The sequence below is a fragment of the Mytilus edulis genome, unplaced genomic scaffold (assembly GCF_963676685.1).
Source record: "Mytilus edulis unplaced genomic scaffold, xbMytEdul2.2 SCAFFOLD_2347, whole genome shotgun sequence".
Taxonomy (NCBI): Eukaryota; Metazoa; Mollusca; class Bivalvia; order Mytilida; family Mytilidae; genus Mytilus; species Mytilus edulis.
The window spans coordinates 1-12,451 of NW_027268091.1; the positions used below are offsets into that span (position 1 = coordinate 1).

The 12,451-nt window shown below is 33.7% G+C and overlaps 1 protein-coding gene across 2 annotated transcripts; it reads left to right on the forward strand.

Annotated features, from left to right (window-relative positions):
• The first annotated feature begins 1,607 nt into the window (after window positions 1-1,607).
• Window positions 1,608-5,613, forward strand: LOC139506753 (alpha-1,3-mannosyl-glycoprotein 4-beta-N-acetylglucosaminyltransferase C-like). Of its 2 annotated transcripts, XM_071295540.1 has the most exons (3): window positions 1,608-1,686; window positions 2,637-2,805; window positions 4,322-5,613. In XM_071295540.1, exons 1-3 carry the CDS (start codon window positions 1,648-1,650, stop codon window positions 5,596-5,598), a joined length of 1,485 nt encoding a protein of 494 aa, XP_071151641.1. In that variant the 5' UTR covers window positions 1,608-1,647; the 3' UTR covers window positions 5,599-5,613. The 2 variants fall into 2 exon arrangements, with proteins under 2 accessions (XP_071151641.1, XP_071151642.1); XM_071295541.1 differs by lacking the exons at window positions 1,608-1,686; window positions 2,637-2,805 and adding an exon at window positions 2,812-2,973.
• Window positions 5,614-12,451: the final 6,838 nt, after the last annotated feature.

Below are 12,451 nucleotides of genomic sequence, written 5' to 3' on the forward strand. Positions count from 1 at the left end.
ACACCTACCAGCTAGACATGTACATCTTATTATCATTCCATACACCAAATATAGTAGACCTATTGCGTGCAGTATAAGAAAAACAGACCAAAACACAAAAACTTAACTATAACCACTGAACCATGAAAATGAGGTCAAGGTCGGTTGACACATACCAGTTGGACATGTACACCTTCTAGTCCTTCCATACACCGAATACACTATACCTATTGCTTATAGTATCTAAGATATGGACTTAACCACCAAAACTTAACCTTGTTCACTGATCCATGAAATGAGGTCGAAGTCAAGTGAAAACTGTCTAACGGGCACAAGGACTTTGCAAGGTACGCACATACCAAATATAGTTATCCTATTACTTATAATAAGAGAGAATTTAACATTACAAAAAATCTGAACTTTTTTTCAAGTAGTCACTGAACCATGAAAATGAGGTCAAGGACATTGGACATGTGACTGACGGAAATTTCGTAACAAGAAGCATCTATATGCAAAGTATGAAGCATCCAGGTCTTCCACCTTCTAAAATATAAAACTTTTAAGAAGTTAGCCAACGCCGCCGTAGCCGCCGCTGCACCCGGATCATTATCTCTATGTCGAGCTTTCTGCAACAAAAGTTGCAAGCTCGAAAAAAATGTTAAAATAAAAATGGCACCTTCAAAACGTCAGTATATATGTTATATGATTTAGGTAAGTAACGGATAGGGAAACTAGAAACACATTTATTAAATTTCTAACGTTAGGAAGTCCGAACATGTTTTGTCTTTCAAACACTAAGTCAGTTGGTTATGGTTGTCCTTGGATGCAAAATATTACAAAACCGTCAAGATGAAAATTGGCAATATAGATTGAATGTTGTTTTTTGAAAATTTATACGAAATGAAAGCACGTGAGCCTTACATTTTGCATGACAAGCTTCTTACTTAATATGATCGTCACTTGCTTTCATTTCGTATATCAATGTTCATTCAATTCCTATATTTACAGATCTCCGTAAATAAAACAACATTTGAATCTGAAAGTGAATCTTTGTAAACACTAAACCTCGTAGAAACTCTCTACTGAGATAAACACAGTAAATCTCATTAAAGTACAGATCCTGCATCAAGCTTTGCTTTACTCGACTTCCTCCTCGGCTAAGCTTGGATAAAGGATATGTATTTGAATCACTGATTTTAATCAGATTGTAAAAATAGTCATATTTCACGTGCAGTTTACTCAATAAAGATTTCAAAGTGGATAGGTCGTAAAAAATTTTATTTTTATTATTATTATATATGTATATCATGAGATATTATCTTATTGTTACTAACGGTAGAGACATATAATATATATATGTCTCTGTTGTGAATCAGGAACCATATCATACATTTTCCTGTCATGAGACGGATCAGTCAGATTTAAAAAGGGGCTCAATCCAGGATAAAAGGGGATTCCATCTACATGTCCCCATTTAAATGCATTTATCGTCGAAAAAAGGGGGTTTCAACCCCCCCCCCCCTTTCCGAGCCCTGTATCCGCCACTGTGAGAATACAGTGACAAAATAATGGAATAATGGTTTACAGTAAGCATTTATAATTAAAATTTTTACTTATAGTGACGAATAACAATGACGAATTTATTTTTTCATTGTAGTTGATGTAAATATGACAAAAAGAAACGACGAAATACTGCATTATCCACAGGTGAAACATGAATGAAACGATTTGTTTTTATTAAAAAAATGGGAAACACTTGTAAAAGTTATGATAGCGAATTTTATGTGTATTATTTTCCACTTTTTGCTTATTACATTTTGGCAATCATTTCAGTATAGATATACATCTAGATACGTTAGTAAAACTATAATCATGTTTTAGAGTGATAAACAATCGAATCCGTTTTAAATCAACATTACACTAAGCTTTAAAAGTCCATTGCTAGATCGTTATAAGATTAAAACTATGCGCACGTGGAGGTACAGATTTTTATGCAATCAAACTGAGTTTTCAAGTTAACTTGTGCACTTAATGGCACTGCAGACCTTATCAATTTTATACACACACAAAAAATTCGTATTTTGTAAATGTCAGTTAAAATCAACCCTGTAATGGAATTTACACAAATAAAATAATTTGATTTAGGTATACAGAAATTAGCATTTAAAATCCTGGCAGTGTTTTACCGTAATGGTCGGGGTGAAGATATAAGCGTGTATTTTTATATACTACATGTAGTATAAACACAAATACTCATAGATATAAGAAGATGTAATATGAGCGCCAACTCTCCATCCAAGTCACAATTTGTAAAGGTAAACTATTATAGGTCAAAGTACGGATCCTTGGCTTACACCGAACAGCAAGCTATAAATGGCACAAAAAAATGTAACACCATTCAAACGGGAAAATCAACGGTCTTATCTATTTAAAAAAAAAGAAAATGGGAAACACGTATGAACCACATCAACAAACGTCTACTATACTGAACATCAACATACGTCTACTATACTGAACATCAACAAACGTCTACTATACTGAACATCAACAAACGTCTACTATACTGAACATCAACCTGCCAAGTTTTTGCAGATTTCTTTCATTTTCATTAGCCCTTTAACAGGATTTTGATATAAAAATAAATTTTATTTTTTCAGGCTGGGATGTTGATGAATAATATAAGTCTATTTAGGAACATATTGGCGGGAAAAGAAATGAAAAACTTATCACTACCATCACCATTGACAGAATTTCAGAAATTTTATAACAACCATAATGCGGTTGACAAGAAGGTTGTCATGTATGGTCAATCTAAAAGGGACCAAGGTTGGTTCAACAGAACTTATCTTCAACTAATGAAGAAAAAAATATCAGGGACAGAGCTTAAAAATTTAACTTTGCCTTCGGCACTCGTGAATTTTGAGAGGTTTTACAACACGCATTCTAACATTGATAACAGCGTTGTTCAGTATGGTAATTTTACTAACAGACAAGGTTGGTTCTTGGAAAACTTCCTCGATGTTGTCAGTCTCGCTTTCACTGGTACTTGTTGTAACAATATATCTTATCTTTGGTCCTCTCGTTGCGCTATATATAGTATCTTTATTGAGGACCGATTCTTAAACGCTAGGTACATATGTATATTAAATCTGGCACTTCACATGTGTATCACTGTTTTCACTGTTTCTCTTTTGAATTATATCCAATTTTATCTGCATGAAAACGTTAACGTATAGCCCCTCTTTTCCTTTCAGTCAATATTACACCCATTGATATGCATATTCTATTATATAGTTAATTTTCTACAAGTATCCATGTTCTTGCTGTTATCTTCCGATGTTTGTCCTAGCGCAATTATTGTTTCATTGTCTATAATGTCCTATAATGAACCGAATAAGGAAAATTATTATACTGTTTTAATAATGTATAATTGATTGATTGTTTGGGTTCAACGCCCTTTCAGCATTTACAATACAATGCCGTCCACTTGTGTTGTAAACTGGAGAACTAGGAGAAACCCACAGACCCTTCAGCAAGAAAACGCCAATCATAGTCAATAAAGATAGGTTCAAACACCATTCGACTCAACTCGGCCGATTCCGTACCCTCATCTAGAGTGGCGGATTGTACCAAGGGTTGCCGAATGGTTAAAAACTAGATCAACCACTTTGACGCTCGGTCACATGACACATGATAAACATATATGTAGCAAACTTTTAAGCAGCGAGCAAAAAATTCAATGTTTGTGAAATGCAATTTTTGAACATAAACCTTTTTCTGTCGAGTGTAACGACGAACGCATTACATCATACGGACAACCGTTGTCCGTTCTTGTTGTGTTGACTATATGCGCTTTTGCAGATTTAGAGTTGTAGAACTTTGGTTATGTATTCTACGTTGCCACTAACTTTTGCAATTAGTATTACACATTCGTCCATATGACAAATATGTATATAGAATGAATTAAGAATATAGTCATGATTTATTGTACCAATCAAGGGCTCTTAGACATAATATTCTCATACATAAACAATTTCTTAAAATCACTTTAATATTATATATATTATACTTTGTATAAAAGTAAGTAAAGAGAAAATGCTTTTTTTACAATTGATGCATGGGGAAGGCGTTTTTTTAGTTCTCAAAATGCATGCACTGTTTTAGATTTCAAGTACATAGAAGATAAGATAAACTGTTTTAAATGTTAGAAAAAAAAGCTCGTTAAGGAAACAACAATATTAAACTTGTTTACACTCAAAGGGTGAAAAAATCAGGGTACGTTTCAAAAGGTCAACTGTTTAATATTTTTTTTTAAATATATGTGTTTTTTTTTCTGTTCCAGGTTATCTAACAATAGGGATACCTACAGTAAAGAGACGATTAAATGGTGATCACTACATGTACACAACTCTAAACTCTCTTATATCTAACACTGATCAAGGCAGGATTCAAGATGTAATTATTGTCATTTTTATGGCAGACCCAGACGAATCTTGGAATAACGAAAGTGCAAAAAAGATATATGAGGAATTTAAGCCTCATTTTGATAGCGGTTTCATGCAGATTATAAAAGCACCTGAAAATATATACCCAGACTTTTCCAATTTGCAAAAAACAAAACAGGATTCGGCAGAACGAGTCCAATGGAGATCCAAACAAAATGTTGACTTTGCCTTTTTAATGCTGTATTGCCAAAACCTTAGTACTTATTATATACAATTAGAGGACGATGTTCTGGTCGCCTCTAATTTCGTTAAAGATATCGAAAGTTTTGTTTTAAATCGTACAGACCACTGGATTTGTTTGGAATTTTCCACTCTTGGATTTATTGGTAAAATGTTCCATTCAAGTGATTTACGAGTGATATCATCAGTGTTGTTAACTTATTTCAGCGAGACACCATGTGATCTTTTACTAGGAGGAATTATAAAATTCTTGGGACAAAATACTCCTATTCATTCATCAGTTAGTTTATTCCAACATATTGGTAAAATTTCGTCACTCCGGAATAAAATGATGCCTTCGATAGACCGATTTTTTAAAGATAAAGGATCAAATATTCTTCCAATAATGAAACTACCAAAAGGTGGTCATCCCGATGCGAAGTTTGAAACTAATATGAAAATTATACCCGATTATCCTCCGGAAAATGTGTATAAAAATAATTTATTTTTTTGGGCTTCATACCCTAGAAGTAAACAGTATTTTAGACTAATTTTTACAAAAAATATAAATATGTCACGATTAGTAATTTCTACCGGTGAAAATATCAATAAAACGGATTTTTTAGAGAATGGAGTTATAAAGGTCGGTTTTAACAATAAGCAAAATATTTGCAATGATTTGAAAGAAATTGGTCGTTTCGTTGAAGGTGAATTCGATTCTTTAATACAAGGAATAGTCATACCAGAAAATATAAAATGCTTGCACATAGAAGCTAAAAAGGGACAAAAACGGTGGTTGATTATAAGAGAAATTGAAATATTTCAAAATAAAAAATATAAAAAATATTTCTTTCGCATTATGTTAATGTATAATAAACGCCTTAGAAAGAATTTGTCAGAAACAAGCACACTTTTAAATAAGCTTAAGCTTCCAATATTCCATGCAGTAAGTTGAAGAAATTAAGTTATTTGAAATTTTTGATTTTTTGGGTTGTCCATATCTTAAAAGAGGATTATGCACGAAACATTTGAGATATTCGTATCTAATCCGAAACACTTATTTCAATGAACAAAGTACTCAAAGGAGACGATAGATGAGATCTCACATACAATGTTTAAACCCGCCGCCTTTGGGCTCCTGCCCAAAGTTATGCACTTCTAGCCTTTGTTATTCTCGTGGTTTTTATACGACCGCAAAAATTTTAATTTTTCGTCGTATATTGCTATCACGTTGGCGTCGTCGTCCTGCGTCGTCTTGCGTCGTCGTCCGAATACTTTTAGTTTTCGCACTCTAACTTAAGTAAAAGTGAATAGAAATCTATGAAATTTTAACACAAGGTTTATGACCTCAAAAGGAAGGTTGGGATTGATTTTGGGAGATTTGGTCCCAACATTTTAGGAATAAGGGGCCAAAAAGGGCCCAAATGAGCATATTTATGGTTTTCGCACTATAACTTTAGTTTAAGTAAATTGAAATCTATGTAATTTTTACACAAGGTTTATGACCACAAAAGAAAGGTTGGGATTGATTTTGGGAGTTTTGGTTCCAAGAGTTTAGGAGTTAGGGGCCAAAAAAGGGCCCAAATAAGCATTATTCTTGGTTTTCGTACAATAACTTTAGTGTAAGTAAATAGAAATCAATAAAATTTAAACACAAGGTTTATGAACACAAAAGGAAGGTTGGGATTGATTTTGGGAGTTTTGGTCCCAACAGTTTAGGAATTAGGGGCCAAAAAGGGGCCCAAATAAGCATTATTCTTGGTTTTCGCACCATAACTTTAGTATAAGTAAATAGAAATCTATGAAATTTAAACACAAGGTTAATGACCATAAAAGGAAGGTTGGGTTTGATTTTGGGAGGTTTGGTCCCAACAGTTTAGGAATAAGGGGCCCAAAGGGTCCAAAATTAAACTTTGTTTGATTTCATCAAAAATTGAATAATTGGGGTTCTTTGATATGCCGAATCTAACTGTGTATGTAGATTCTTAATTTTTGGTCCCGTTTTCAAATTGGTCTACATTAAGGTCCAAAGGGTCCAAAATTAAACTTAGTTTGATTTTAACAAAAATTGAATCCTTGGGGTTCTTTGATATGCTGAATCTAAAAATGTACTTAGATTTTTGATTATTGGCCCAGTTTTCAAGTTGGTCCAAATCGGGTCCAAAATTAAACTTTGTTTGATTTCATCAAAAATTGAATAATTGGGGTTCTTTGATATGCCAAATCTAACTGTGTATGTAGATTCTTAATTTTTGGTCCCGTTTTCAAATTGGTCTACATTAAAGTTCAAAGGATCCAAAATTAAACTAAGTTTGATTTTAACAAAAATTGAATTCTTGGGCTTTTTTGATATGCTGAATCTAAACATATACTTAGATTTTTGATTATGGACCCAGTTTTGAAGTTAGTTCAAATCAGGATCCAAAATTATTATATTAAGTATTCAGCAATAGCAAGAAATCTTCAAGTGCAATAGCAAGCAATTTTCAATTGCACAGTATTGCGCAATAGCAAGAAATCTTCAATTGCACAATATTGTGCAATAGCAAATATTTTCAGTTGCACAGTATTGCGCAATAGCAAGAAATATATAATTGCACAATATTGTGCAATAGCAAGAAATTTTCAATTGGAGTTATCTTTCTTTGTCCAGAATAGTAGTTGAATCAACTTAAATCATTGTTTTATACAATATACAATGTATATTCACTTTTACTACCAACTGATAAATTAAAACAATTTTTACCGTTCAGTGATAACAAGCACTTTATTTTACATTTTAATATTTTATGATGTATTTAAATGAGTAGTTATTGTTGCAAACTCCATTAGGAATTTGAATTGAGATCAGTTTTAGAAAAAGGGAAAGGGGGATGTGAAAACAAAATGGGGGGGGGGGGGGTTAAATTTTTCTCATTTCAGATTTCATAAATAAAAAGAAAATTTCTTCAAACATTCTTTTGAGAGGATTAATATTCAACAGCATAGTGAATTGCTCAAAGACAAAAAAAATATTTTAAGTTCATTAGACCACATTTATTCTATGTCAGAAACCTATGCTGTGTCAACTTTTTAATCACAATCCAAATTTAGAGCTGAATCCAGCTTAAATGTTGTGTCCATACTTGCCCCAACTGTTCAGGGTTCAACCTCTGCGGTCGTATATAGCTGCGCCCTGCGGAGCATCTGGTTTCTTTTGTTTTGGTTCATTTTTATGATTCAGAGGTTAGTGTGGCGTCCATTTTGCTGAAGTAGTATACATTGACGACTTCAGTATGTATATTAATGAAATTTATCCTGTTGAACTTACTTTAAATAAAGATAATACTAACAATGACCACAGCCCTTTTCTCGATCTTGATATCTATATCACTAATGGAAAGCTGAATACTAAAATTTATGATAAAAGGGATGATTTTTCATTTCCTATCGTTAATTATCCGTTTTTAGATGGTGACGTTCCCTTGTCACCATCTTACGGTGTTTATATATATCTCAACTTGTACGATTCGCTCGTGTATGTAACAATGTTTTAGATTTTAATGAGAGAAATTTATGTATTACTGAAAAATTATTACACCAGGGTTTTCGATATCACAAACTAATCAAAACATTTACTAAATTTTATCATCGGTATAAAGACATCATTCGTAAATATAGCTCAACATGCAGACTTCTAATACGTTCAGGTATTTCACATCCAATTTTTTATGGTAATATTCTTTATAAAGCACAAAGGTGTCAGTATTCACCTCAGAAACTTACAAAACCTTTGAATAGACTTATTAAGAAGGGATATAATTACGATACTGTTGTCAAGTCATTAAAGATTGCATATGTTGGCGTTAATATTGAGTCACTGGTAAGGTCTTTGCATCGGAACTAAACACATTTATTCTAAAAACAGTTGTTGGCATGACACGGGTTATGTTCTTCTCATATATGTTATGATGGTATGATACTAAACCCCTAACGGGAAGGATTGTGCCTGATGTTCATATGATGAAATCATAATCTTTCAGTCGGTTTAATTAAAGTCTGGAGCTGGCATGTCAGTTAACTGCTAGTAGTCTGTTGTTATTTATGTATTATTGTCATTTTGTTTATTTTCTTTGGTTACATCTTCTGACATCAGACTCGGACTTCTCTTGAACTGAATTTTAATGTGCGTATTGTTATACGTTTACTTTTCTACATTGGTTAGAGGTATAGGGGGAGGGTTGAGATCTCACAAACATGTTTAACCCCGCCGCATTTTTGCGCCTGTCCCAAGTCAGGAGCCTCTGGCCTTTGTTAGTCTTGTATTATTTTAATTTTAGTTTCTTGTGTACAATTTGGAAATTAGTATGGCGTTCATTATCACTGGACTAGTATATATTTGTTATGGGGCCAGCTGAAGGACACCTCCGGGTGCGGTAATTTCTCGCTACATTGAAGACCTGTTGGTGACCCTCTGCTGTTGTTTTTTATTTGGTCGGGTTGTTGTCTCTTTGACACATTCCCCATTTCCATTCTCAATTTTATTATTGTTTATTAGCCCACTGAAGCGCACCTATTGCTGAAGATTTTTTCTCACTGCGTTAAATACATAAGCGGTGGCTCTATGTTGGATTTTGCTCTTCGGTCGGGTTGTTGTCTCATTGGCTAGAAGTCTTCTAAAAAACAGACCGATTGTTCAACTTCTATTCTCCTTATTTTAGAAACAGTTTTTTTTATTAAATGGAAAATACATGTAGGGATTGTGTTTCTATTAGCACTCCGTGTATACTAGTATAAAGTTCAGAAAATGTGGTACATTTGTACATGTATGATTGCAATGAGACAACTCTCTGCAAAAGACCAAATGACACAGAACTTGACAGGTATAGGTCACCACACGGTCTTCAACAATAACCGAAGCCCCTACCACATAGTCAGCTAAAATGACAAATGTAAAACAATTCAAACGAGAAAACTAACGGCCTTATATATGTACAAATTAATGAACAAAAAAGCAAATATGTTAAACAGCAACAAACGACAACCACTGAATTACAGGCTCCTGAAATGGTACAGACGGTGTTAAACATGATAGATTGCACTTAACCCTACCCATAACCTATGTAACAGTACAACATAAGGACAAAGAATAAAAATCAGTTAAAAAAGGCTGCACTCATCAGATGGATACTTATAGAAATACATAAAAACACAGCGGAGTGGACGTGAACGGGTACTTGTACATCCACACAACAGAAAGGCACTGTATATACATATCTGAGAGTACTCGAAGTAATGTAAAGAGTGTTGACCATTGAACGCATTTCAGCAAATCATGTTTCCACAATGATAGTATCAAGTGAACACTTTCCTATATTATGATATTGTTATAAATGCCGCCTTTTTGAAATGTATATTAAACGTCTGAATAAATATTTTAAATAACTTGCTCCGGTCACCTGATCATTTTACACTTTAACATTTATAAAATTGTATAAAACAATAGTGTTTCGCTCTACTAAGGCCAGCCGATGATATCAATGTATAAGTTGTACATATTTTAACAAATGGATAGATAACATCCTGCTAACAATGACTGGTAGGTAGACATACAATGGATAAACGGTGGTAATTTTTCTGTAATTTTTCTGATGAAATGAAAAAAAACCCGACTAGATACATATCATCAAATAGAATATTAAACATTGCAAAATCTATCAAAGGTTGCCTGAGGGATTTATCCTTATCTCAATATCTGTACAAAAATATAATAACACTTTATATATTTTATGCTTTTTTTAAATCATTTGTGCTTATTTCTAATTCTTTGTAAAAATAAAGTATTCGGTAGATAGTTTGATGAACAAATTGTTAATGCATGTTCATGAAGAGAACAAATTAAAGAAAATCAAAAAGATAGTCTCACCTCAGGCTACAATCGCTTGCATGGTGTTTCTCAGTTTCTATAGAATTATAGATAAACCTAATAGAATACTAAAGTACTTTGTTCAAGAACTCACCAATTACCAAAAACTATGTTTAATTTGTCATCGGCATCTAGTAACAATTTCATCCCTCTGCATTACAACGACTAATGCCAGTTTCACAAGAAAAAAGTTCCTTTTGTTGTGTTCGTGACCTCATTGTATAAATACATCAGGCACTGTTCTGGATTTACCTTCAAAAGGAACTATTAAAGTGGAATATTTGAAAGTCATGGATGCATAAGAACCTATACGGAAATATACGTAACGAACCGTAACGAAACGATCCTTTGTTCAAAACGGGACCTGCCCCGTATGTTTTGAAAATTCAACAACAAACGTAGCGAAAATTGAAACGAAGTAGAAACCTAGTAAATACGTTTCAAAGCTTAGCGGAACGTAGGAAAACGTTATTACTACGTATCGAAACGTATATTGATTACTGCGCCGTGGAAACGTGATAAGAACGTAGCACAAACCTAGTAAAACCTAGCTTACAAAATAATAGGCCATTTTTTATTCAAAACGTAGACTAGATGAAACGTAGCATTTTAAAACGTAGTAAAACGTGACAGTGTGACTGGTGCTTTACTTCATTGTATATTTAAATCAGACACTTTTCTGGATTTATCTTCATAAGGAACAATTAAAGCCGAATATTTGAAACATGGCAACAGACAAAATCCGAGGAAATCGCACGAATTCCAAAAGGAGCGAAACCGGGTAGTTCTAAAGTGTGGTGTCTCCTGCTGTGCATGCATCACTCATCATGTGAATTCACACTCAGTCAAAATGTCACAATCGGTAAAATTACATATCAAACGACTTTACTGGTAAATAGAATAGAATAGAATATATAGAATAGAATATTTTTATATTATCCCAAATTATAGGGCCCATAAAGGGCATAAAATCAGATACAATTGATTTACATATAAATTGGTAAATATCTAAGACGGCGAAAACATGTCTCTATTGAGTTGAGACACCGACACATCGTACCGGTCAATCAAGTTGTTTAGAGTTCATTTATAAATACAGTTTTTTTTTCGTGTTTCAATATTTTATCGTATGACATTTGAATGATAAGAATTCATTATGATATCTAACATACTGCTTAAATATACGTGTTCCTAGTTAGATTACCATTTTACAAAATACATAACTATATATTTGTTCTCGGTTATTATGCATCCTTTCGTATGGTAATCTACTTAAACACCAGTAACAGCACAGGACTGGTTGAATTAGATACAGATTGTGACAGAATAATCCATGTTTTACTAGCAGTGGCGGATCCAGAACTTTTCCTAAAGGGGGGGGGGGGGGGGGGTGGGGGGCTCCAGTCATGCTTCAATGATTCCCTATATAATCAACCAATTTTTTTCCACGAAAGGGGGGGTCAGACCCCCAGCCCCAACCCCCCGCCCCCCCCCCCCCGCCCTGGATCCGCCTATGACTAGAGGCAACTAATTTCAAATCTGGCAAATTCATTTACAACAGATATAAATCAAGATAAAAAGACTGAGAGTACATAATGAACTTAAAATAGAGCGAGAGATACTAGTAATTAAAAGTTAACGTCGATGATATAAGACCCATTCACGTGCTTTGCAACACTCAAAATATTACACAAATAGCTAAAGAAAGCTTAATTCTGTATGGATGTAAAAATACGCAGCTACGTCTGCATGGTCGGCGTAGTTTTGTTTAACTAAAAGTCTTTAACTCTACTAGCACTCGCTTTTGAGAATTCTTTGGGAGGTGTTTATGTAGTCTGTTCCAAAGCTATAGGTTTTCCTCTGTCCTGTTGTTCCTCATTTTCTGTGGCAGCTTCAATTTCAA

Excerpts from the sequence above, each read along its gene's own strand:
- LOC139506753 (XM_071295540.1), top strand. The coding sequence starts at position 1,648 with ATGACAAAAAGAAACGACGAAATACTGCATTATCCACAG. Across the intron at positions 1,687-2,636 it reads AAATACTGCATTATCCACAG|GCTGGGATGTTGATGAATAA; the intron begins GTGAAACATGAA and ends TTATTTTTTCAG. Across the intron at positions 2,806-4,321 it reads TCAATCTAAAAGGGACCAAG|GTTATCTAACAATAGGGATA; the intron begins GTTGGTTCAACA and ends TTTCTGTTCCAG.